The sequence below is a fragment of the Lathamus discolor genome, chromosome 4 (assembly GCF_037157495.1).
Source record: "Lathamus discolor isolate bLatDis1 chromosome 4, bLatDis1.hap1, whole genome shotgun sequence".
Classification (NCBI taxonomy): domain Eukaryota; kingdom Metazoa; phylum Chordata; class Aves; order Psittaciformes; family Psittacidae; genus Lathamus; species Lathamus discolor.
Genome location: NC_088887.1, coordinates 9,480,707 through 9,507,515, shown reverse-complemented (window position 1 = coordinate 9,507,515; position 26,809 = coordinate 9,480,707). Strand labels below are relative to the sequence as shown.

General features: G+C 44.6%; 2 protein-coding genes across 6 annotated transcripts in view; one reads left to right on the top strand and one right to left on the bottom strand.

Moving 5' to 3' along the window:
- Window positions 1-786: 786 nt before the first annotated feature.
- On the bottom strand, window positions 787-26,734 carry B4GALT4 (beta-1,4-galactosyltransferase 4). 4 transcript variants are annotated; one of them, XM_065676337.1, is made up of 7 exons: window positions 26,503-26,734; window positions 14,605-15,085; window positions 13,190-13,422; window positions 9,361-9,548; window positions 6,457-6,579; window positions 1,597-1,701; window positions 787-1,355 (listed from the first exon to the last, which is right to left on the bottom strand). In XM_065676337.1, exons 2-7 carry the CDS (start codon window positions 14,870-14,872, stop codon window positions 1,214-1,216), a joined length of 1,059 nt encoding a protein of 352 aa, XP_065532409.1. In that variant the 5' UTR covers window positions 14,873-15,085; window positions 26,503-26,734; the 3' UTR covers window positions 787-1,213. The 4 variants fall into 4 exon arrangements, with proteins under 4 accessions (XP_065532409.1, XP_065532410.1, XP_065532413.1 ...); XM_065676338.1 differs by lacking the exon at window positions 26,503-26,734 and adding an exon at window positions 26,232-26,336; XM_065676341.1 differs by lacking the exon at window positions 26,503-26,734 and adding an exon at window positions 24,335-24,359.
- The window catches only part of TMEM39A (transmembrane protein 39A), a 28,763-nt gene continuing 28,660 nt past the window's right edge, over window positions 26,707-26,809 (top strand). The window contains exon 1 of one of the 2 annotated variants that reach the window (XM_065676333.1): window positions 26,707-26,781. The gene's annotated coding sequence lies outside the window, so the exon portion shown is untranslated. The remainder of the gene's footprint in view (window positions 26,782-26,809) is intronic. The other variant, XM_065676331.1, reaches the window with a different exon arrangement.

The window sequence follows — 26,809 nt, the reverse complement described above, 5'->3', positions numbered from 1 at the left end:
CAAACATGAATTATATTTCAAGGTTGAGCTGTCTTTTAACATAGAAGACTTCTGAGAAATGAAATACTTGAGGAAAAAGTCAAGCATGCCAGAAGTGGAGCTGGGATGCTGCAGGAATGTACGTGTATTTACTGAGTGGCCAAGGCCTTCCCCTTTCTGCAGTTTCTCCTCTACACAGCTCCTGTTACTGTGTGAGCATCACACTGGGTAGTTTTGCTTGTTACATGTACATAATAAAACACCTGTTTGCTGAAAAGCTCCATCTATCCCAGCTAACACCCAAGAACTTACTTAAAGGTTCAGTCATCTCTGCAGGTGGAGTAATGGGGCAACCAGCTGGAGCATAACTCTTCAGTATGTAAAGCAGAAGTTGCTTTTTGGCATGTGTTGTGTCCTAGATGGAACTCTCTCAAGCCTGGCTTCATATCTGCCACTAATGGGTGCACATCCAACAAGTAGGTGTAAGGACAGTCCAGTATATAATGCAGTAAGGAAAGGGAAGCACTCTCATCAAGACTTTAGAAGTGCTGTGGAACAGTTATCCATGGACTCTCACCAGTCCTCTAAAACCAGAATCACAAGTACTAAACAGCCTGGGTCTATAACAGTCTGGCCTAAAGCATTAGAACCAGGGCTCGGAATTTCTCTCCCTCTGGCTTAGCCACTGCATCTCCTTCCACATCTCTCCAAAGTAACATGCAACACACAGCACCAAGACTTGTTCTGACACAGGATACTTCCACCATCCCACACCAGGGTGAGCTGAGCTCATGAAACACAGAAGCATTCTGCAGTCAATGGAGTGTATTTATTGAGAGATCTTTAACATCTCCTCACCCCTGACCATCATTCCTTCCCTCACACACAGGCAGTTTTATCTCAGGCTGGAAAAAAAAAGCAACTTTCCTTGGCAAGTCTGTTATTTGGTGAAGGATTCCTGTGCTTTTAATAAGCCCACAGGAAGCTTAGGAATAGTTGCAAGAACAAGTGTTTTTTCCATGAGACTTGGTTCACATCCCTCCACTGGCCCATCCCAAACAAGGATGGTTCTGTGAATGTCCCAGCAGAACACAAGGACCGGTCCCATAGCTCCAGCCATCACAAAAGGGAATTCCCAATCAGACTGTGGAGAAAGACTCTCCTGTGCCACTGAAGTCCTCTTTCAAGCAAAGAAGATCTGTTGCCATTTTCACATCCCGTGTGTTGCTCACCCTTATGAGACCTTGGGCTGCACGCTGAAGTCCACTGTGACGTTGATGTATAAAGGGTTATGTTCCACTGAGAGCAGTTTATATGAACAGGAGTTCAGTCCATCTGTTTTCCATGTTTTAGATACTTGACTTAGAAGCTTCATCCTGAGAAGAAAGAGGAGAAAATCTTCACTGACATGCACAGGAGAGGTGTTTTGAGCTCTCTTCCCACTACTAGTAAACTTGGAAGCAGAGCTACTGCTGTTCTGTACTGCTGGCAACATAAAATCATGCTTTTTCTGTCCTCAGTATGGACAATCAGACATTAAAATGCCCATTTGGCCTAGAACAAAGCTCTTGGCCCCATACTAAGAGAATGGAAGGTGGAACCCTGTTCCTGACTCACCTCTCTTCATTTTCCTCATTACCATGGTCTCGCTTGTGGAAGATCATTGTATACCTGGCTACCTCCGCAGGTGGCCGCATCACTCCCATCTTCTGCAGGTGAACCCTGGAAGAAGCAATTGTGCCATGAGCAAGGCCTCACCTAGAAAGAAACTCTCAAGGAAAACAGAAACAACAACATTTGGAGACTTCATCTCTTGTGGATGCCATGGAAGCAAGCACAGAGAACAGCAGGAAACTCATATACATTTCTTCCTCAGCCCATCTAGCCAGAGAAATGGGGCTGAGGGTTGTGTTTCTGGAGAACAGACCCAGCAGGGTGACAGATGCCCCTTTCTTTTCATAGCAGGTAGCTACTACAGTAGCATGAAGAGCTTAAAGGACACATTGTACAACAGAGCACATTTAAAATAGTATGGTCTTGTCTAGTCAGTACTACTCTGTATTAACCTGGGAGGGCTTTGCAGCAAGTTCATCTCAACTCCTGCCATAAAACCTTTACACTTGATAGCTCTCCACTTGAAAAGGGGGAAAAAAACCCCACCACCTAAAAAAGCTTCTTTTGTTTTTCAGTAGTTGGCACAGAACTGCAAAACTTGTATTTGTCTACATGAAGAAAAAGTCGTTTCTGAGAACAGTGCCAGAAACCCTGAGTCCCACACATGGATTTAAGTGTTGGACCTGAGGCACTCAACTGGAGCTGCTGTTGAGCTTTAATATATCTGTGGAGCACGGGAGTTTTGCTCTGTCAGCAGAAGGGGTTAACTTCATGACTAGAATTAAGGAATAGCCTAGGTCTTTGCAGTCATGTCAGCAGCTGGGGGAGCAACAGGAAACCAAGAATTGAAGAATCACAGAATCAACTGGGTTGGAAAAGACCCTTAAGACCATCCAGTCCAACCGTTCCCCAGTACTGCCAAGGCCACCGCTAACCCATGGCACTAAGGGCCTCATCTACACAGTGCATGAACACTTCCAAGGACAGTGACTCCAGCCCTAGCCTGGGCAGCCTGTTCCAATGCCTGAGCACCCTTTGGGAAAGGAATTTTTCCTCATCTCTATCTAAACCTCCCCTGGCACAGCTTTAGGCCATTTCCTCTTGTCCCATCACTTGATCCTTGGGAGCAGAGACCGACCCCACTTCACTCCATCCTCCTGTCAGGCAGTTGTAGAGAGCGATAAGGTCCCCTCTGAGCCTTCTCTTCTCCAGACCAAACCCCCCAGGTCCCTCAGCCGTTCCTTATCACACTTGTTCTCTAAACCCTTCACCAGCTCCATTGCCCTTCTCTGGCCCCACTCCAACACCAAAATGCCTCTCCTGTAGAGAGGGGCCCAGAACTGAACACAGGATTTGAGATGCAGCCTCACCAGTGCCCAGCACGGGGGGACAATCACTGCCCTGGCTCTGCTGGTTATGTTATTGCTGATACAGGCCAGGATGCTGGTGGCTTCTTGGCTGCTTGGGCACAAGCTGCTCATGTTCAGTTCTGTCACTCAGCATCCCCAGGTTCTTTTCCATGAGCAGCTTTCCAGCCATTTTTCCCCAGACCAGGGCTGGTGCATGGGGTTGTTGTGGCTGAAGAGCAGGACCCGGCCCTTTGCCTTATTGAACCTCATACTATTAGCCACAGCCCATCTATCCAGCCTGTAAGAAACTAAGCCCCTGAGAGGTTTCCAGTGACTTGATTGTAACAATTAATTATCAAATAAATGCAACGAATTATCTGAAAAATCTCCCTGTGATGCACAGCTTTGGAAAGCCCACAAGAGCCCATCACACTCAGAACGGCAGGACCTGAGGGCGTTCATGCCCCAAGTTCTTCAAGATACTGAAAGGGGATGGTGCCATCTGCTGCCTTTGCTGGGAAAGGCTGCAAGATCCCTGCACGGCCACCCACCAGGACACCAGCTCCTCATTCCCTACCCACTGCAGACTCTGTAACCAGCCCAGTCCAAGATCCACCCACGAGGAAAGGCATGAGCCAAGTCCCACTGCAGTATGCACTGTGGGCCACACGATGTGGTTTCTACACCAGGACCTCAACTACTAGAAAGTTACACAAGCAAGCATCACATTTGATTCCAAGCCCCTTGTAAACATGGTGGAGACACTCAGTAAATCTTGCTGCCCTGCTGCTCACAGCAGCATCTGAAACATCACCACCACCATCACCTTTGTTTGCACCTTAACTGGGACACTTCCTGCAAAGGTGGGAAATAAGATGGTACCAAGCCATCCCCTACCACTATAAAAGCCATCTCTCAAGAGAAGTTGGTGTCTCTAAATAGAAATAGGGAGACAAAAAACCCAGCTGTGATTAAGAAGGGACAAACCCAGGCCTCCAGTAGTCCTTTTACGTTTCCTGAGATAACAGCTGTCTGATACAGAGGAAAACTTCCATTTGGAAGTTCCTAACTCTTAACACACTTGATTTCACCAGTGTAATCATTGAACATCACCAGGGAGATGAATTTATGTCCCTAAAATGTTTGGTTTAAGCAACTGAAAAGGATAAACACTGAAGAACAATGTAGACTTACTTAAGCTACAAATGGATATGCTCTGCCAGCAGAGCTTAGGGGGTCATTAAGAACAGCCAACATGGTTTTATGAGGGGGAAGTCATGTATGACCAACCTTATAGCCTTCTATGAGGAAGTGACTAGGTGGAGGGATGATGGTAGAGCGGTAGATGTAGTTTTTCTTGATTTCAGTAAGGCATTTGATACTGTCTCCCACAGCATCCTCATAGATAAGCTAAGGAAGTGTGGGCTTGACGATCAAGTAGTGAGGTGGATCGAGAACTGGTTGAAAGGAAGAAGGCAGAGAGTTGTGGTCAATGGCGCAGAATCTAGCTGGAGGTCTGTGACTAGTGGAGTTCCTCAGGGGTCGGTGCTGGGACCGGTGCTGTTTAATATTTTCATCAATGACCTGGATGAGGGAACTGAGTGCACCCTCAGCAAGTTTGCTGATGACACAAAACTGGGAGGAGTGGCTGACACACCAGAGGACTGTGCTGCCATTCAGCGAGACCTGGACAGGCTGGAGAGTTGGGCGGGGAGAAACTTGATGAAATTTAACAAGGGCAAGTGTAGAGTCTTGCATCTGGGGAAGAACAACCCCATGTACCAGTACAGGTTGGGGGTTGACCTGCTGGAAAGTAGTGAAGGGGAAAGGGACCTGGGGGTCCTGGTGGATAGGAGGATGACCATGAGCCAGCAATGTGCTCTTGTGGCCAAGAAGGCAAATGGCATCTTAGGGTGCATTAGAAAGGGAGTGGTTAGTAGGTCAAGAGAGGTTCTCCTCCCCCTCTACTCAGCCTTGGTGAGGCCGCATCTGGAATATTGTGTCCAGTTCTGGGCCCCTCAGTTCAAGAAGGACAGGGAATTGCTTGAAGGAGTCCAGCGCAGAGCCACAAAGATGATTAAGGGAGTGGAACATCTCCCTTATGAGGAGAGGCTGAGGGAGCTGGGTCTCTTTAGCTTGGAGAAGAGGAGACTGAGGGGTGACCTCATCAATGTTTACAAATATGTAAAGGGTAGGTGTCAGGATGATGGAGCTAGGCTTTTTTCAGTGATATCCAGTGATAGGACAAGGGGCAATGGGTGTAAACTGGAGCATAGGAAGTTCCACGTTAACATCAGGAAGAACTTCTTTACTGTAAGAGTGACAGAGCACTGGAACAGGTTGCCCAGGGGGGTTGTGGAGTCTCCTACACTGGAGATATTCAAGGCCCGCCTGGACAAGTTCCTGTGTGATGTACTGTAGGTTACCCTGCTCTTGCAGGGGGGTTGGACTAGATGATCTTTTTAGGTCCCTTCCAACCCTTGGGATTCTGTGATTCTGTGATTCTGTTGTTTATTCCTTTTGGGTTTGTGTTCTGTTTGCCCCCTTCCTCTTCCTTCACTAACAGCAAAGCAGGATTAGAGGTTTCCTTCTAAGCAAAGGGCCAAAGATCACCAGAAGAATTAGGCTGAGTCCTTTGTGCCACTCAACTTCTCAAACTGACAGGTTTCTCCTACTTTGAAAGGCCCATCTGCAAAACTGGATTTCACAAGAACAAAAGGCACATGCAAATAGATGCAGTCTTTCTAAAATTCAAGCTATTCACTGTGTTAACTAGAATCAACACCACCCACATACAAACTAAGCTGTGCTTAGAGTAAATCATGGTAGTCAATGAATGCAAAAAACCCAATCCCACCAAAGCAAAGCCTTCCCACACTCTTATAAAGCATTAGAACTGAATACATTTGTGTCTCTTTGGCAAATCACCCTCCAGACTTCAATCTTCCTGCTTCTGTTATAACCAATATCCAAGTGACAATGCAAATCCCGTGTGGCTGTGACAACACCAAACCAACCCAACCAAAAAGAACCCCAACCCAAAACCTAACAAACCCTGCACCCAACCAGAAATACTTGTCAGGAAGAGGACAAGGTCTCTGGCACACCTAACCTTTGCAAAGAGGAAACTGCACATAACTGCATCCTGCAGGCCAAATCCCCACTGTCTGGAACTGAACGTTCCTGTTGTGTTCTGCCTTTGGGGGCCAGGTGGGAAGTCACATCCCATTTCTATTTTTTTAGGCATCATTTCTCTCTAGGTTTTTATTTCACAGAATGGTTTGGGTTGGAAAGAACCTTAAGATCATTCAGTTCCAACCCCCTGCCATGGGCAGGGACACCTCACACTAGACCATGGCACCCAAGGCTCTGTCCAACCTGGCCTTAAAACACTGGCAGGAATGGAGCATTCACCACTTCTTTGGGCAGCCTGTGCCAGTGCCTCACCACCCTCACAGTAAAGAACTTCTGCCTTATATCTAACTTGAACTTTCCTACATGATTGACTTCTTACCTGACTCGAAGGTCATCATCTTCTCCACCCCAGCCCCAGTAGTTGTTAGAGAATCCATTCACCTTGGCAAACTGTTCCCTTGTTAGAGCAGTTACACCTCCAAAATATCCAGTGTACCGTAACCTAGAAATACACAAGAGAAGAGAATGAAGAATTAAAAGTCAATTTCTACCAACAATGAAAACCTCACCCTGAAACCCTGAATTGTCTTCTGAAATTCTGGCTTTAGATGTATCTTTCACACAGTTGAAGGTGCACAGACCCATGAGGTTGCTCTGGTTGTCTTCCTCTTTTCACAAGAGGATGGTGATTTGCTCTAGGCCTGGAAGATTAAACCCTCCAACTGAGAGAACGGTTCCTTCTTCAAGAGTTTCTCTCTTCACACAATTCCCCTTGCCAGGCAAGCAGCACTTCACCTCAAGGACTTCCATGAGTACAAAAGGAACAAAGCCACACACTCACATAGCAGAAGCTCTGCAATAATGACAGAAGCCACTGACCACCTTGGAGCTGAAGCTGAGAAACCTGGAATGAAACCAGATCACAGCACAGGCACACATGGCCTGGGATACTGCAGGAACAGCTCCAAGGTAAGGTACAGTGTGAGTTGCTAAGTAACCCATTGTAAAGGTGCTCAGCTCTAAAAGAGATTCAGTTCTGACTTCTGCCTTCTTTGTCCTGGGAACTGCAGCTGCTCTAAAAGATATTTACATACCACGTTTATCTTTGTACACCATTTTTCTACTTGCTGTTTATGATACCCTCCTCTTTCTGGGCCCTTAAGGTGAGCAGTACAACACAGCCCCTACTACATTGCCACTGCCAGGGGTGATGTGCGCATGGCTGCAGGTTGCATTTGGATTGCTAGACAGATGCGAATACAAAGAGGTGAACAAATTGCCAGGGCTAGAAAGTACCGATGATGGCAATTTATATGGCTATTTCTGGTTTACCAGGAACCTAATTTAAACACACACACACACACACGAAACAACAAAGAAACCAAACCAAGACCAAACTCAGAAACCAAACTCAGACCAGTTTTGTTGGCCAATTTGTGCTCCTGTCATAGCATCACAAGAGAACTGCAGAAGTTGAGGGGCCTCTGGATATGAAGCAGTCCATCCCCTCTGCTCAGAACAGGGTCTCCTACAGTAAGTCACTGAAGACCAGGTCCATTCAGGTTCTGAGCATCTCCAAGGATGGAGACTCCACAACCTCTCTGGGCAGTTTGTTCTAGTATGTGACCACCTTCAAAATTTTAGTACAGAAGCCCTCCTTTCTGAAGTATCTAAACCTGTAGTTTGTGTACCTAAACATAAGGCACTGACTCTCCAAAGCTGCCCAGACTACCACACACTGCATCACCATAGATGATGCACCCACATTCCTGCCCAGGATGTTGTGTGTTAATGCAGAACATGTACAACTTCCGTACATCTCAGTGACATCCCTCAGTATGCTCACCTCAACCTAAGCAAAACACTGAGGTCACCCAACTGGGTTTTCAACCCCAGGTCTCAGCTCAGTTCAGGATCTGAATTCCTTCAGATGTACCCAGGAATTCCTTTGCAAATACAGTGCTGTTATGCTCACTTCATGGATGTGTAAACAGGGGCAGTGACACAGAAAAGAAAGTATGAATCAAACTCAAACCAGCAGTATCCCAATGAACACTGGCACAGGGTAGTCACAACATTTTATCTGTACCCTTTAAAGACAAAGCTTAAACCTTTATACTCTTCAAAGTACTCTTTTAAGTACTCTTTAAAAACCAAGCCTATAACTAACAGTTCTTTTCCACAAGCAGCAGAAACCAGAGGAAATCTATAGTAACAGGATCCTGCAGTAAAAGCAAGAATCCATCTGCTTAACTAAGCAGAACACTTGCAGTAAAACTGAGGAACAGGAGGTTAAGTAAAGCACCTCAAGCTTTGTGCCATGTTATCAGCCTGGATTCTACATGCCTGTGCATTACCCAAAGCAGTGTTTCTGTTTCTTTGATGCACTGACTATTCCATAGCCCTTAACATTCTGTCTACAACCCAGAGTGCTCCAAAAGCCTGTCATAGGCCTAGTTCATATGTGCTTGCTCCATTTTGCACTAAATGACTGAGAAGTGAATGGTATTCTGCATAAGAATTTGCACACACCACCTCTCTCATGTATTTAAGAAAGGAAACCCACAAGTGAAGCAGAGCTTTGCTTCAAAGCACACAGAGATCAGCTTTTGAAAAGCCCACTTGGAGTTAATATTGAGATGACACGACATAGGAGGTAAATCTTGAAAGAAACAAGTTCAAAGGAAATACTCTGGTCATTAAACTCACCAGACTCAGGAGCCTTTTATTCTCTGAGGTGGACTGAACCTGACTTTTCACATCACGCTAGCATTTAGGGGACCCATTTCAAACCCAAACTGAGCCTGTATGAGACACTGGCCAGCCATGTCATTAAATACAACCCTATCCTTGGGCATATTCTCATACTTGAGCTCTCCATATCAGATGTTCCCTCTTCAACAGCAAGACAAGTGGCAAGTTTTTCTATAGTAAGATCACACCCTCAAACCCGAGGGCCAGGGAACTGCAAATGCATTTCTAGCTTTGACAGGTCTCTGCACAACCTCTGGCATGTTGCTTCCTTCTTGGAACACCCTTTACCTCACCCCAGAAACCAGAAGGATTACAATGATCACCTGTACAGGTAACCATGGAGCTGACTTAAGAGATGCCCATACAGTTCTATTTTGCCAAGGGCACTCCAGAGAGATTATGTGTGACCACCAGAAACCTGGTGTCAGGAGAAGGGGTAGATACAGCACCGAGCTCCATCAGAAGACGAACATTAACAGTAACATGGCATTACCCAATTGGTACTTTTTCCATATTCCTGGTTTCCTACCTGTATCCAGTATTGTTCCTGCCAACTACAAAGTGCTTTGGTCCGGGGCCACACGTGTAAATGTTAAAGTCATTTTCTGGCACCAGATCCACATCATGGAAAATGAAACAGTCCCAGTTAGCTTCTTTTAGGGCCTCTAGGTATCCTACATTCAGCAGCTTAGCACGATTAAATTTGGTGCTGCCAGCCTGTGGAAGAGAATGGAGAAAACCTCTGAAGAAGGTGTCAAACCTTTAGAACCAGAACTGCTCCCAGATATTTGTTCTGATCACATAATTCACGGCCGCATCTTCCAGCCAGTAACCACACACAGAGCTGGCCCATAGCACTGGCTACAGCACCACAATGACACAGATAGCTTCTTCTGTCTCTGCTTGTCCTGAACAAACAAAGCCAGGGCCCGGAGAGTCTATGGTTGTCTGGGCACCAGGAATATGCAACCTGGATGACACAATCTCACTACTGTTGCTGTTCCCATCCCGGAGTTCTGGCTGCATGTAGATACATACATAGCATAACATAGAGGTATCAGTAACAGCTTAGAAATAACAAAGAGGTATCAGTAAACAGCTTAGAAACTGGTGCCCTATACAGTGTGTCAGCAAAGCTTATGGAAGGTGTTTAAAAAAGCCAAACCCAAAGCACATTACTCCCATTCTCATTGAGTTTATCCACATCAGAGCACCTGCCACAGATGATTTATGCTTGTTCTGCAGTTCAGAGCATAGCAATGCCTGAAGAATTCGCTGTATTTCCTCAGCTCACACAGTAGGTGGCAGACTGGAAAATAAAAAGCCGGTCTCTTCATTTTTAGCTCCTATCTATAACCTCAGTGTTATGCCCCCCTAGCATGGGGCTTCACTTGACTTTTACTGGCCTTGTTGTACAGGCTGAGAAAGTTGGGGCTGTTCAGCTTGGAGAAGAGAAGCTGTGTGGAAACCTCAGAGCAGCTTCCAGTATCTGAAGGGGGATACAAGGACGCTGAAGAAGGACTCTTCATTAGGGACTGTAGTGATAGGACAAGGGGTGATGGGTTCAAACTGAAACAGGGGAAGTTCAGGATGGGTATAATGAAGAAGTTCTTATAAGGAAGAAGTTTACTGTAAGGGTGGTAAGGCAATGGAAAAGGTTGCCCAGGAAAGTGGTAAATGCTCTATAAATGGCAGTGTTTAAGGCCAGGCTGCACAAAGCCTTGGGTGACATGGTCTAGTGGGAGGCATCCCTGGCCATGGCAGGGGGCTGGAACTGGGTGATCCTGATGTTCTTTCCACCCCTAACTATGATTCTCTGATTTTCTAGAACTCAGTGTATTCAAAAGATAAAAAGCAATTTTCAAGAGAAAGGGGTCATTTGCTAGAAGGTACCTGGACTGGGAGAGGTTCAGTGAAAGATGAGATAGAATCTGACCTCCCAAGGCTGAGGGAAGGCTAAGTGGAGGGAAAATAGTTGTATGCAAAGCATGTTTTACTGTTCTATAAGGTAATGTTTTGCTCTGAAGCAGCAATTTGCTCACCATCACTAACAGCCATGTGCTCTCTGAACAAAGAAGAGTTACAGGATTTATGGCTCCATACCTGCCATGAGGGAAATCTAATCCAATGTCCACTCCAAGAAATTAACAGAGGGATCATCAGTTGCTTCCACTCTGAGTCAGGGAAGGAATTTTCCAAGAAAAAATGAGATAAAATTCCCCGAAATGTATGAGGTCAAATTTCTGCGTGAGGGGTTTTTGGGTGTTTGGTTGTTTGTTTTAAAGAGTCCAGTATATGAAAGCATCCATCAGAGAATCTTCTCCTGATGATGGAAACAGACTAGTGAATGACCTGAACAATTCAGATGACTGGCAAAGAACATGCAGAGAACTTCACTTGTGTTTCGTATCAAGAGCAGGTGAAGCGCACACCATCTGCTCCAGTTGTGTCTCCCCTCCCTTTGCCCACTTCCTGTGCAAAGGCAGCCAAACACCAGCTAAAATGACTGTCCAGGAAGGGAATTTTACATGTTAGACCCCATGCTGAGCAAATAGCAAAGTTTACTTTCATCTTTTATTGAGAAAAGAATTGTCTTCCTTTGTTTCTATGGGCGGAGAACACCAACCACAAGACAAACTTAAGTTGAGCAATAAATTACTCACCCTTCAGCAACTGATTATAAACTCACATTTTTTCCCGCACTCCACTCACCTATGCACACATTTGTGCAAAGAAACATGATGTTCAAGATGTTACAATTAGCTCATAAAGAGAACTTGAGTATGCCCTTCAATTGCTCAGAGAGAAATATAGAAAACCCATTTCTTATCTTCCTCCCAAGTCAGCTCTGTGTATTTTAATACTTAAATCCTGGGTTTAACTATTTTTTTTCTCAGAAGATACTTAAAACCTAAATACTACTATACTCTACTTAAATAGATATAATACTCTACTTAAATAGAGTAAAAATGGATTTGCCATCAAAGAGCTGTGTTAGACCCACTTTTCAGTTTTGGGGGCTTCTATCTACGTGGAAAGGGGAAGCCAAAGCTTCCAATCTTCCAAGTGAAAACTCTGACAGAACAAGTCCAAACTTGACACTGCTGCTCACATCAGACAGAACTTTCGTAGTCTTCTACTTCTTTTTGCTAATATGCCATCAGCTGTTCTCCACCTCACAGATTTCAGGAGATAAAGAATCACACTGGATGGGGCTTGGATCAACCTGATCTAGCGAAAGATGTCCCTGCCCATAGCAAAGGGTTGGAACTGGATGAGCTTTAGGATCCCTTCCAACCCAAACTATTCTGAGGTTCTCCTGGTAGCTTAGTTGACAGCTGGAGTGAGCCATCATATGTATGATTACACACTAAGTCTGAAAAAAGCCTCAGTTTCTCCACTCTATGGGCCACATGACAACTTTAAACAAGTGAGGACCAGTCTATTCAGACAAAGCATATAACCTGCCATGAATTCTGCTGCTGTTCTGCTGTGCCACTGAGCAGAACTGTAGGCTTTCACCTCAAATGCACTGCCTCATGCTGGCTGACTGACTCTTTGAACAGAAGGGAAGAGAAACTATTGATTTATCACCTTTTTCTCCTGCTGTCTGCAAAATCTGTTTAGATTCAAGGCAGAACATATAAATAAATGACAGCAACAGAAAGCAAACAATGAAAGATCAAAAAAAAAGTCAACATATTACAAAAGAGAAATCTATATCTTAGATGAAAATTAACATGGCACAAATCTGTGTATGCAAATTTTAGCTGTTGAATCAGCACACTAGGAAGAATGCAAAGAAATTAATAAAGCTCTCAGGAACCAAGTGCTTTCTCATGAGTACTTCTGCCCACAGCCCTTACTGGGCAAGTAAAGCACCTGCAAGCAGTAGCTGTCATGTCTGGTTTGAGCTGGCAGAAGTGAGTACAACACACAGCTTGCTAAACATGACAGCCAGCAAGCAGATGGGATAGTAAAGCTGGATACAAACTGAGGCCTTCAATCCAAACAACTCCAAATGAAAAGACAGAAAACATGTCAGCATAGTTACTATGTGTATGCTGCAGGAGAAGTGAGCTGCATTAGTAATGGGAAAGATGCTAACCTTGAATGCTAAGTTAGGAATAGTAAGTTAGTCAGACTGAGAAATGGACACCAGCTGAAAACACTGTTAATTCTTTCCAGCTTTGCTAACAGCAGCTGAGATCCTGCAGTGGTACTAGCAATGGCTGCATGCACCACTGCATCCCTCAGCAAGTGCTGGAAACAGACTTGGAGGACTGATGTTAGCCAGCAGAAGCAGCAGCGTCTCCTTGGCCTGCAGAACATCACCCCCAAACACATCTCAGCCTCACCTGGTGAATAACATAGATGCCATAGTCCAGCTGTTGCCTCTGCAGGAAGGGGTGGAGGTGCTTCAGGAGGTACAGCAGATGCTTCTCTCGGTTGCGGTGTGGGATGATGATAGCCACGTGGTGCTGTGCTGCGCACTCCGGAGGGTGGTACCGGCCCTTGGCTACCTGAGGGTTCTCCTTTTGCACTTCTTCTAGTGTGAGAGATGCTTTGAAGGTGAGTTTGCTGGCACCAACTGTAGGAGAAGCACAAGAAGCTTTCCCCAGTTATTTATGATTGTGGCTAGTCCAGGCATCTAACTCTGTAACAGCATAAGAAACCCAGGATCAAGCCCCAGTTGGTTTCCCTGCCTTTCCAAGAGAAAAGTAGTGCCACAAGGATATTATGCAGGCAGTGGAAGAAGAGAGTATCAAGTGTTTAGTTGCTTAAAGTGATTAAAAGTGATGATAAAAAATAATAATTAAAAAAAAAAAAATCAAAAAGGAGAATTGGCTTGAAATGGCTGCCAGGGCAAAGCAGAGGAGAAGGAAGTGGAAAGAGACACAGGACTGTGGCCATGAGAAGCCATCTCTACTTAAAGCATGAACAAAACCATTATTGGCTTAAGGTAAGATAAAACATACCAAGGCTTCCTCTAGCCAGACTTTCATCACTTCTCTTGCATTGAGTCATCATTTCATCCCCTTTGGGTTCAGCAAACCCACTGAAGAGAACATCACAGGTCACTGTGATGGCTACAACTGCAGTGCTTTCACTTCAGCAAACACATCTTTGGGGCACGGAAGGGGGGTGTGCATTGAGACAGTAGCTTTTTGGACTACAATAGTGAAGAGGGAAGAATCTGGCTTCCCAAACAAATCCCTAATCAGGTCCACAAAAAGAAGAGGAAAGCAACAGTGACGTGATAGCACAGAGCAGAAGCCTGGTGCTGCCAGCAATACCAAGACCGAAAGAAAAAGCTGTTGGGAAGATAAACATTGTAGCCATGAACACCCCACTTCCTCCTTTCCTAAGCTTTTATTGCTGAGCATGGGAAATTATATGGAATATCCCTTTGATCAGCTGAGCTCAGCTATCCTGCTTGTGTCCACTCCCAACCTCTTGCCCACCAACAACCTACCAAACATTAGGAGGCCAAGATAAGGGACAAAGCCTCAACATCGTGCAGACACTGTTCAGCAGTAGCCAAGTCACTGGTGTGTTACCAAAGCTGTTTGAGCCACAAATGCAAAGCACCACACCATATGGGCTGCTGTCCCAGCCAGACCCAGCATTTAAGTCACTTCCTCACCCAGAAGTGTCTGGGACTAGTTGTGTTGTATTTGTTTCACAGGAAAAGTGTCCAACTGTAAAATGGTAGGAAGAAAACCAGTCAGGTGTAACTTGTTAGAAAAGGCAGGAAAGCAGGATCACTTACTCAGGTACGGAGACAGAGCTGGGCACTCATCCTGAAGTGATTTCACTGTAGGAATTTCTGCAACTGTTTCCATCTTCTCTTCCTTTTGACTGTCCTCCAGGCTAGTCACCTTCCTGAAATCCTCCACCATCATCTTAGCTTTAGGTATTTCCTGTCTGGAGTCCACATAGTAATTGACTGTGGCCCATAGCACCATCAAACACAAAGTGACAAGCACCAGCACTTTGAACTTATAGAAGAGGTGAAAGACATACAAGCTCAAGGCCATGATTCTCCCTGATCCACTAGCTGCCTCCTCAGCTCTGACGCCGAGGCAGCTGCTAAGCAGCCAGGGTGGGATGAAACCGAAGGTCCCAAGAAGGATGTCACAGTAGAGGAGTAAAGCTGGAGGTAGGTAGGGCTGCCACACTTGCTGCAGTTTTGCAATTCATGGAGCCCTGATGGCTGTTTGCTCTTCAAATGTCAGGAAACAGGACTTCACCTGGACAGAAAAAGAGGCAGGAGTTAGTTTCTACCTCTCTCCACTGCTGTGCCTTAAGGAAAACAGCTTATGACCAAACATGAATAGTAAGTATGAACTTCTGATCAGATACAAAGACACTGAGCTCAGCCACAAACCAGCTGCATGATTTTAGGCAAATCACCTTCCTGCTTTGTTCTCCACTCCCAACTTTTCTTTCTTTTTCCTTCCAGAACAGAAAGTGCAGCTACTACCCCATGTTATGTCTGAGTACATTGTGTATTGCCAGGTTTCAGTGCTTCTGCTCTTACAAAACTTATCAACAGCTGTAAGTTTCTGCTGGCTATGAGTTAGCTCCCCCCACCCAAAATGAAAAACACATGAATTCTCTCCAGAACTCAACTGGTTTCTTCTGAAAGAGAGTATTATTGATGCTCCATTGCTCTGCACCATGCAGTGTGCATCCTGCAGTATCTGACTAGCATCAGAGGCTCTGTATCTGCTGCCTGCCAGTGGCTCTTTGCCCAGTGTTCCCCTCTCATGCTGCTGCAGGAGGCAAATCTGCTACTGTTCAAGAGAAAGGTTCAGTTTTGCAGTGTTAGGTCTGTGAGGTTCCAATCCTTTGCTCTGCTTCCTGCCCTCCTTCGAGAGCTCCATTTTCCTACAGTGCCATCACATTATAAAGTTACCATGCAAATACTTTTGTCTGTTACTTATCCGCTCATAGCGGAGAAAGAATGACATTTTAATAGAAGAGACCTTTGATATAGAGAACACCCAAGAAAACTGCCACATGTAAGAAAATGAAGGACTGAGGCTAAGTGAAGCAAGGCAGTGATTAAAGCCAATGCACACAAAACAGGCTGGATCAAAGAAAAGAAACACCAAAACATGGAAGGTTATTTTATAACAACTTTCAACATATACATGAGATACCCAGGCACAAAGAAGACAGTAACTGTACATTCCCACTACTTTAGTCCAGGTGTCTTCTGGAAAAGTCTGTTGATTCACAGGGATGGATGTGGGAGCCAGGCCTAAGACTGACAAGATGAACTACTCAATGGACTGCCCAGACTTCCTGGGGTTCACTGAGAATGGGCAGCTGCTGTTCCTCCTGCAGGCACTACACAGAGGGTATAACCTACTCTCTCCATCCACATGCAAGGCACAGCACTGCTCTAAGAGAGGGACAGAAGAGTTTTCAGTGACCTTACTACCAGCAGTGAAGGGTCTTCACATCCACTTCAATCACAAGGAAGAAAGCTTGGTGCCACCTCCACTAAATCCTTTCCTCCCATGCCACTTTACAGCCTGGTGGTCCTTAGCATCTAATTGTACAGTGACATTACTCCAGTCTTCAGGCTCTGCTCCCAGTTACCATGATGAGCCAAAGATTATCCAGAGTCTCCTCACAGTGACATCATGCAGAGGGAACTCACCCACAACTCATGGGTGCATTCCACCATGGTCCATGAAGCTATGTATGTCCAGTTCACTCAAGTATTCCCTGACTGCTTAAGTGATTCTCTTCCACCAAGGGTACATCTTCCTTACTCCAGCCTTTCTCCTTCATCTCTGACACCTGGGATTTCTGAGTCCTAGCCTCAGTAGTAAAAAATAGGCCAAAAAAAGGTATTTGGTAGTTCAGCCTTCTCCATATCCTGCACAACCAAGTCCCTTATCTCACTGAGCAATAGGCCCACATTTTTCTTTGTCTTCCTTTTGTTACCTGTGTATTTAGAGAAGCCCTTCTTGTCATCTTTATCTCTAAATCATACCTTATATATTGGGGGCAAGAAAAAGATCACTCAGTGAGACATTAAAACACATGCAAACCACAGTTCAATCCAAAATTCAATACTGAACAAATCTTGCTACACACAATAACTTCCAACACACTGGAAATGTCATTCTCCTCCTGCACTTTATAACTCGGTGAGTAGCTCTCAAACATGGGTAGGAAAACACCTATGGTGCAACTGAATTCTTCTCATAGTTCTCTAACTTGACCCTAGCTCTATCTGACCTTCATCTCAGGTATCAAGAAACTTTCACAGAAACAGAAAGTGCAACTGTTCTTATGAAAGAAGTTCTCAGTGAAGCACAACCAAAGCTGGTTTGGAAAGTCACAGCTGACTAGGAGGGCACACGGTTAAAAACACCATGGTACCCATTTCTAAATCCAGAAAATTAATTTGAACTAAAACACAAAAAACAAAAAACAAAAACAAACCAAAACAAAAACCCACATAGTTATCCAGATATGGCATTGGCCAAAACTCCAAAAATCAATGAAGAAATGAGAAAGGTTTCCATCTCTGTGCAGACACTGCAAACACACTTCTACATATATCCATCAGGGACTGTAGCAATAGGACAAGGTGTGATGGGTCCAAACTAAAATACGGGAAGTTCAGGATGGATATAAGGTGAAGTTCTTTACTGGGAGGGTGGTGAGGTACTGGAACAGGTTGCCCAGAGAAGTGGTAAATGCTCCATCCCTGACAGTTTCAAGGCCAGGCTGCACAGAGCCTTGGGTGACCCCAGGTCTAGTGTGAGGTGTCCCTGCCCATGACAGGGGGCTGGAACTGGATAATCTTAAGGTCCTTTCCAACCCAAACTATGATTCTACGATGATACTGAGGCACATAAATACTGCATGATCTGTGTTCCCCAGCATCACATCTATACCATTAACTTGTCTCTGAGCTCTGCAGTTTGCCTGCCAACACAAGGTCTGTGGCCTGCTGGGTTTTCTGAAGCATATGCCAGTCCCTGTTTGCTTGCTCCAAAGCTCCTAACACTGTTCAGAACAGGCTACCTGCAGGAACTGATCAGACATACAGTGCTCCGATTCCTCCATGAGCAGGGTGCTCCGCTCTGATCCTTGAGCCTGTTTGCATGAACATAAAGATGTAACTTGCCCCAAAACAGTAAGCAAGGTTCCAGCTTGGACAAAGCATCTTTCAAAGCAAAGTAGGAACATCAGAACCCCATCCATTTTCATTCAGAAATACACATACACTGGAGTATGACATGCTGTTCAAGCACAGAGCAAGTGAGTAACACACATACAAGCTGGTTTCCCACATAAGGGCTACAGGGTCAATGTACCCATTTGCTTAGAAGCCTGACTGGAGCCACCAGCATTACCAAGCTCAGAGATACACAGAAATTGTAGCCTGAAGGTTGTTCCTTTTGATCTAAGCTGAATTCATAGGTAGACAAAGACACTATCAGCAGGAAGATTGATTACTGGTAGCCCTGAGCTAGACAGTAGTGAAGGAAAGTAACCTCATGAACAAGATTTGGTATGGAACTGGAGTAGGTGAAAACTCATTTTCCAAACACTTACTTCCCCCGATATGTCTTTAGATATAAATTGATGATTATGCTAAAACCTAGATTCAAATGATCACTTATGGAGAAAAGTTACTTGTAACAGTATAAATAATCACTGAGAACACACTGCCTACATGTTACTTTTCACGTGCTTTCATTTAAATCAATTCAGCCTCAGGAAGGCTCCAGAGAGATCCTGTCATTTGCTGCATGGAAACTTAAGTTTTAAACTTACACAAACTATCTTTCTGACCCTACCTGTTTCATACTGCCCAGTAAAGACAGGTTTCTTATGTAGGGTTTTTCAGAAGCCCTTCAACTTCCTCCAGCTCACACAGTAATTCCACAGATAGAAGAACAGGTTCAGCAGCACGAAAGATTCATTTCAACCTAACTTTTAAAACCTCCTGAAGTTCAAGCAGGAAATGAAGCATGAAAGAGTTTCTTGGCACTGCCTTTATCAGATCTGTATTATTAGTTAGTATTTTATCTCTGCAGACTATTAGTTAGTATTTTATCTAGGCCAAAATCAAAGCAGCAATGGGTTAGCTTTGCCATGGCTTTCCATGCTGCTCCAAATCTTCTTCATTAAACCCCCCAAGAAAGAATTCTTTACAATTGACAAGGTAGAAAGCATCAAAGGTACAGCATCAGCTTATGAGCTTTTCTGTTCAAGAGAGTTCAAGCCCTCAAGTTTCACGTAACGCAAAACTTGCTCCTTTCACAGGCATTTCCTTCTTTTCAGTAGACTGGATTTGTAGTAGAGCATGAAGCTAATAGTTTTTAACACCTCTTTTATATAAGACTTATAATCCTATTACCTCTTCCTATTAAAAACCCCACTAAATGCACTGAGAAATGGTGAATTCATGAGCTAAGCAGAACAAACAAAAGCAACCCAACCCTCAAATACCCCTTCCACTTCTTAAGATTTCAAGACAAATAAAGCAAGCACACTAAACCACTTACTGCTGCTGCCACATTCCTCCCTCCTGCAGAGTAGTCACTCCAAGTAGTATGGAGAAAGCTATGCAAGCACAGACACTCTACATGCAGGAAACCCCGCAACATAAAGAGATTTCTGTTACCTCTCACATGCTGCAGGAAAAAGTCAGCACAAAACTGGCAAGACGACAAATAAAAAGAGCCAACACATCCTGCTTTTCCCCAGCTCCAAGAGGAGGGGGGCATGTGGGACGGCGCAAGTCCCAGCAGCCCAGGATGGCAGACAGCTCACTCCTTTCCCCCTAGCACAGAAGGGCCAGCTCGGGCGTACTATGATGTATCTGGACTGCACTGTGCCAGAAGCAGGGCTGCACACAAAGAATCACTGTAACAAGCCACAGCCCAAAAGCTTTTGCTCCTAGAAGCAAACAACAATTCGTATTTCAGCCCTTTTGCTATCTGTTTTTAATGTTAGAGATGCCCTTCTTAAGCACATCAAGCTGCCCACCCTCTTGTCCATACTTGTGAAGCCCAGGCACTCTTCTCTGTTAGCACCCAGCCAGTACCACCACAGACAGAAGTGTATACTTTAAGCCTAGCTTACTGACCAGTCTTTTCACAATATATGTTATTATTACAAGGTTGTCCCTTCCCTGGTGCTTCTCCCACCACTGCCCCATAACACTCCTCTAGCAAACTGGCAGGATGGAAACAACAGAGGTGTCTCTTTGCCATCTTGCCAGTCCAGAGCAATTAGGGCAGCATCAGTGCAATGTTTACTGTGCTGGCTGAGACCTGATCTGGCACACATCTACCAGGAACAGCTTTGCTGCCAACCTACCTAAGCCTCCTCCCCTGTATTAACTTGACAAACACACCTCCTTCAATTGCATCCACGTTTGAGGAATTTCTGAGCACATCTCTAGCAGGTAAAGGGTGAGATTTTCTCATGCTTTCAGTCAACATACAGATAATCACAAAAGACATAGAAAGGATAAGACCTGAGTACAAACAGGGTACACAGCTAAGAATGATTGTATTAGAGGTGGGGAGAGAAAGGATAGGCACAGCCTCATGACGCGTGTTGATCTCCTGTAACTCAAGCTTGCTTGAGCTCTGTGCGCGATATGTACATTTTGAGCAGGTAAATATTTCAAAGCTCCCCCATTAAGCCTCCTCTATGCCACAAAGGTCTTACTTACTACTAGGATGGCACAAGAGTTTTGGGGAAAATTTCTTGTTTCAGACACCTAGTAGTACAGAACAAACCTTTAGGACTCCTTTATGTTTCAACTGGTCAGCCGCATAAAGTCAGACCACCCTAGCTCTCAACTCTCACTGTCTCTTCTTCGGCTCTGCTCCAGTCCCCAAACTATCCTTTCTCTGCACTGCAGTGGCTCCCATGCAAACATGGGTTAGCCAGATCAGGAGGCAAGCAGTGTATCTAGCAGCCTTCTGTAAGGCTCCATCTAACCTTCCCAACTGAAGACCTGGTACCAGCAGCAAAGGAGTAGCTCAGCTTTCAGTTGAATAGGAACAGTTATTTTAGAAGAATAATAATATCCATTTCCAGGCAATAAGTGGCAGCATTCCACAAGCTGTCTCAAGCCAGACAATTTTCAAGAAGTATATGAGTTCAAAAGAAACAGACCAAGGTGCATTTGTGATTAGAATAACAGCCACTGCTAACTAAAACATTCCAGTGTGGAGAATACAAGCAGATGTGGTGGTTCCACACTCTTTTCTTGCTATTTATGACTTGATAACTGCTTGGTACACAGTGCCAAGGAACAGAAGAATCAGCAGCTCCAACTCCTGAATCACAAACTGAAGAACATAAAGAAAACACAACACACCAGGAAAAAACTGTCATGATTTAACCCCAGAGGGCAACTAAACACCACACAGCTGCTCTCTCAGCAGGATGGGGCAGAGCACTGGAAAAGTCCGGAAACTCATCGGTTGAGATGATGACAGTTTAATGGGACAGAAAAGGAAGGAAATAATGATAACAGTAATGATAATAATTAGAATATACAAACCAAGCAGTGCAATTGCTCACCACTCACCAACTGATGGTCAGCATCCCAAGCAGTAGCCTTCACCAGCTTTCCCATCAGTTTCTGTACTTAGCATGGCATCATATAGTTTGGAATATCCCTTTGGCCTGCTTGAGTCAGCTGGCCTGGCCATGTCCCCTCCCAACTCTTTGTACCCCTCCAGCCTTCTCATTGGCAGGGTATAAGAAGCTGAGAAGTCCTTGACTTAGTATAAACACTAGCTGAAAACCACCAGTGTGTTATCAACATTATTCTCATACTACGTCAAAAACACAGCACAGTGCCAGCTGTGTACTGGAAAGTGACTCTATCCCAGCCCAAACAGGATAATAAACTAGATATTTCTCTTACATATTGTCTCTGTTTGTGGGCATCAGGGAAAAAGTGATTAGAACAGACGTAAACGAGGAAAGGCTTAGCAGGCAAATACAACAAATCCATTTCATACAAAAGGAACATCCTAGCAGAAAAGCACTGAAAGAAAACTCTGCATACAAGTGTAACTGACATGCAGGAAAGGTAAGAAAACAGGAGTGTCTCAGTATCTCACCTATCTCTAACAGGGATGCCACTGTTGTTCTACCCAACATTACCCCAAATGAGGAGCGCTATTCCCCTGTTCCAACCTGCTTTGGTTTATGGTCAAAGAACTGAGAAACTGCTCCACAAGGAACACACAGGGAAAAAAAAACAGCCCCTGAGCACTAGTGTGTGTGAAGTCTGTTGTCCTTCCAATGTGCGCTGCTGGTTTTCTGGCTGCCAGAACCACCCCCCCAGCCACTCTCTCAAATATTAGACAGTGGATATACGGCTACTTTTAACATTCCCAGACAATTTGCTGAGCAAGCAGAAGACACTTTACCATAATCATGTTTCACTTATAAAAACAGAGGCTCAACTCTTAGTAAATACTCAGCACCTAAAACTTCACATTAAGATTTCTGAGATTACCAAAGGAAAAGGTTATGTTTTCTCTATTAAGCACATAGAGAGCCTTTGCTGCAAATGGCCCAATATCATTACCAAGCCCAGGCCAACTGAGTGGGTGCTGTTTTCACTTTCCTAAGATGTACTCAACTCTGATTTTATACTAGGAAATGCAATCTAAGTTCTCCAGGCCAAGAAACACATTTATGAATGGCCTCTCTTGTTACACAACTACAGCTGAGCCACTGACCTCACTGTAAAGGACACAGCACTGTCAGACTGAGTGCAAAGAGATGGATCAAGGCATACAGCAAACAGAACTAGCACAGCCTGGAACTCCCTGACTGCTTACCATGGCAATACTTTTTAAAGAAATTAAGCACATTTTAAAACACCTTCCCCTCCAAAGTCAGTGGAATAGCCTGAAAAAGCACACACTAAAACAGGTTTGTGTGAACACAGGAATCTCATGTGGATGGAAAGCTAGACAGGGGAAGTTCGGGTTAGACATGAGGAAAAAGTTCTTTACTATGAGGGTGCTGAGGCACTGGAACTGGATGATCTTAAGGTCCCTTCCAACCCAAACCATTCTGTGATTCAACTCTGCAATACCCTCCCTTTTTCTGGCAGCTGTCCCCTTGCTGGATTGGCACGTGTCAGTATGGATGCCACATGTCAGAGACCTTGCCACTGCACAAAAAAGAACCTCAATGCATTTCTGGCCAAATCCCTCCCTCACTTCTGTCCTGCACAAAAAAGCCAAGATCTGAGAAACACACTGTATTACAACAGTGTAGATTCTTACTTCAGCTTTAAGTATTTCACAATATGCTTTTTAAACCAAAGTGCTAACCACAGACAGCTAAAGCAATAAAGGAAGAAGCTGAGGTAAGAAGTACTGTGGCTACTTAACAAATTTATGAATTTCATTTTACAAATACCCATGAATAAAGCTGTGGAAAAAAAAAAAGAAAACATAAGATGTACATATATTATGAAAGCACAACTAAGAACAGAATTCCATTCTTGTTTTTTCATGAAGGTACTTCAGCATGAGAACTGCTAAGAAATTCCTGCTGAAGCTTCCTTTGGCATGAACAGATTTTACTTTATGATTATTTCTTGTAGTCTTATCTCAGTAAGGATTGCAAACCATTGGTGCCTACTACAAAGATAAGTATCAAGAAGCTGTGTAGATGATGTGACTTTGCGAAGATATTAAATGCACAGGACCTTTTCCATCTTAAGAGACAATTTACATCTATGCTGATTTTCAAACAATCTGCAGATAGGTTTTTGTGCAGGAGAAAGTTTTCAAACATACATTTTAAGCCCTCTAAGTCACATCCTTTGGAAGCATTATGTTCTAGAACAGCATCTGAGAATTCAAAACTGCTCCAACACTTCCACCAAACAATTATACTCAATGTCTTGGGGAAGTAGTTCTAAAAGCATACCCTTGAGAATCAGGATACTATTAAACTTTTTGGACAAGCAGCACTATCTCCCTCTGCCTGAAATCTTGATGAGCATCACTCATCCTCACACTCAGTTACTAACCTCTTTTCCTCATCTCACCAGATCTTGTCTGGAGAACTAAAAAGTGAGATGTGATGTGGACTCCTCCTATCCTACATCCTCAGGGTTAAAGAGCTCCCATCCCTCTACAACCTTCTTCCTCCTCACCCAAGCAGCAGTAGGCTCCATCTCTCTCCAGGAACAAAACAGAAGATCAAGGGGATGATACTTAACTCAGAAGCAGAGTAGGGGAAAGTGGCTCTTTTCCCTTCACTTCTCATCACTGCAGGTATTACCCCTCCCTACCTCACCCATGAGTAAAATCAGCTTCAAGAGTACAGAAGCCAACTACAGGACTGAGGGAGACACAAGATCAGTGATGCAGATGCCCCACTAACACTGGATACAAAACTTTTACCATTACATATAATTGCGTACATTTAGAATCATTGTGATATCAGTTTAAAAGGATTACCTGAAGTAGAATATGTGATATCTCCACACCACAAGTCATTGCCTGACAAAAAAAGTATTACCCAGTTGTTGCTCTCGGCAGCAGTACTGCTTTAAGGACAAGAAGATGATACAATACAGGCTGTAAAGCATGTTACTTGTACATATGCAACAGGAGGAAAAAAAAACCTGAGACAGAATGCTTATGAAACCCCCTAAATATGTTAAAAACTGTGAAGAAAAAAGGCATGGAAGCTCCCTCCCATTGTTTTACAGTATTTTAAAGGTCACATTTATGCACAGCACAAAACCTACAGCCTCTCAAGCATAAAAATGTCTTTTTATGTCTTTATTTCAAGTCACCCAGCCCTGTTGCACACCTGTGGGCTGACTTCTCGACTATGTATTTGCCTAAACAAATAGGTTTGAAACTAAACTCTTGCATCAAAATAGGCAGTCATCCCAACAGACTTCAGAATCTGCAAGCATACCTTCAACCTAGCAAAACCCAACTTCCCCCAACTCAATCCTGCAAATTAGATTTAGGATCATAGAACAAAATAGAGAAATCAAGCACCCCTCAACTTCTATTTTTTCCTATGTATTACTTAAAAGAATGCGGAAACTCAAACTACAGAGAAAAGAAAAGCCCTTCCAAAGCTGAAGGAACAAGTTTTTTACTTCTAACTGAAAAGTATTTGTGAAAATGAAATACAGCTGCTGGAGAAATGAGAAGGAAATACCCCAAAACACCAAACCCAAGATCAAACATGCTTAAAGAAAGTGCTTCTCAAGAAGGCTCACTGACAGTAACAGCATCTTGGATGAAAAGTGACCTACTTCAGTGTTAAAGAAGCATTATGCAAGTTGAACAGCAACAGAGAATAATACAAAACCCAAAAGGTGTGGTTTTCAGTGTTCTAAAGTTAGTCAGAATGTTTGTAATTAACAATGGAAGATTTACAGAATCATCACCCCGTTACTGAGAAAAAATAAATCTTTAAAGAGCATGTCACATAACCACCAACCTTACTGATAAAAAGTGCAAATATTTAAAGGCTATCAGCAGATACTGGAGTTTTGCCTTTGTTTTGGTTTTTTTTTTTTGGTTTTTTTTTCACGTTAGCTATGTCCATGACATCAAACTTTCACTTTCCTCTAATCCTCTCTGTTGAAAACTGAGCTCTACTAAACCAATTCAGGTGTCCCTTGGGAACTTGGCTGTTCATAAGCTTTAGTTACAATGAGAACAGCTGCACATTACATCCATCCTCTTGATTTATAATCTCTGAGCCCAATACAGTAAGGCCACACCTTGAATACCAGGTTCAGTTCTGGACTCCTCACTACAAGACAGGCATTGAGGTGCTGGAGTGGGTCCAGAGAAGGGCAAAGGAGCTGGTGCAGGGTCTGGAGCACAAGTGTGATGGAGAACGGCTGAGGGACCTGGGCGGTTTGGTCTGGAGAAGAGAAGGCTCAGGGGGGACCTTATCGCTCCCTACAGCTGCCTGACAGGAGGACAGGGTGAGATGGGGTCTGTCTCTTCTCCCAAGGAACAAGTAACAGGACAAGAGGAAACATCCTCAAGCTGCACCAGGGGCGGTTTAGATGGAGATGAGGAACAATTCCTTCCCCAAAGGGTGCTCAGGCATTGGAACAGGCTGCCCAGGGCAGTGCTGGAGTCACCATCCCTGCAAGCGTTCACACACTGTGGAGACGAGGCTCTGTGCCATCGGTTAGTGGTGGCCTTGGCAGTGCTGGGGAATGGTTGGACTCGATGATCTTAAAGGTGTTTTCCAACCAAGCATTATCCTACAATTCTGTGATTCTACTTCCACCTAACACACAATTTTCAGGTGTGCAACTGTCCCTCTTCATACCAGTGACACCACAACAACATTAAGCACCAGCAGACTTACCTGCAGGATCACATCCCCAGGTCCCGCCTCTGATGTTCAAAAGCTAACCCCGCTGAGGAATTCCCTGTATGCTCCTTCAGATGCGCCTCGGGAGCCGAGCCAATGTCTCCTCCACATACCAGATGCTAACCCCCCTCCGCTCTTAAGGCTTTTAAACCGGAACCCGACCGGAAACCGGTTATCCCACCACACACATCCACCTCCTCACCCTTCCCTCCACGACTGACCCCGGTCCCACCGCACCCCGCCGTTAGGCGCATCTCCCCCTCACCTTATTACCAGCGTCTCGTACCCGTCGGCTCCCTGCACGACCGGCTCTCGTCGGCTCCCGGGACGGCGCTGACGGACACCTCAGCTCGCTCTCAGCGCGACCCCGCGCAGGCGCCGAAGGCTGAGGGGAGGGGAGATGATGAGGGCGGAATTGAAGGGAAGAATTGAGAGGAAGAATGGAGGAGACGCGTCCGGTGCTTCCTTCCGGAGGGAGCGGGAAAGGGGTAATGTGCAGCATCCGGCCCTTGCCCACCGGGCTGTGAAATACGAACTCATTCCTGTAAGCGAGATAACAAGGTTTTATTGAG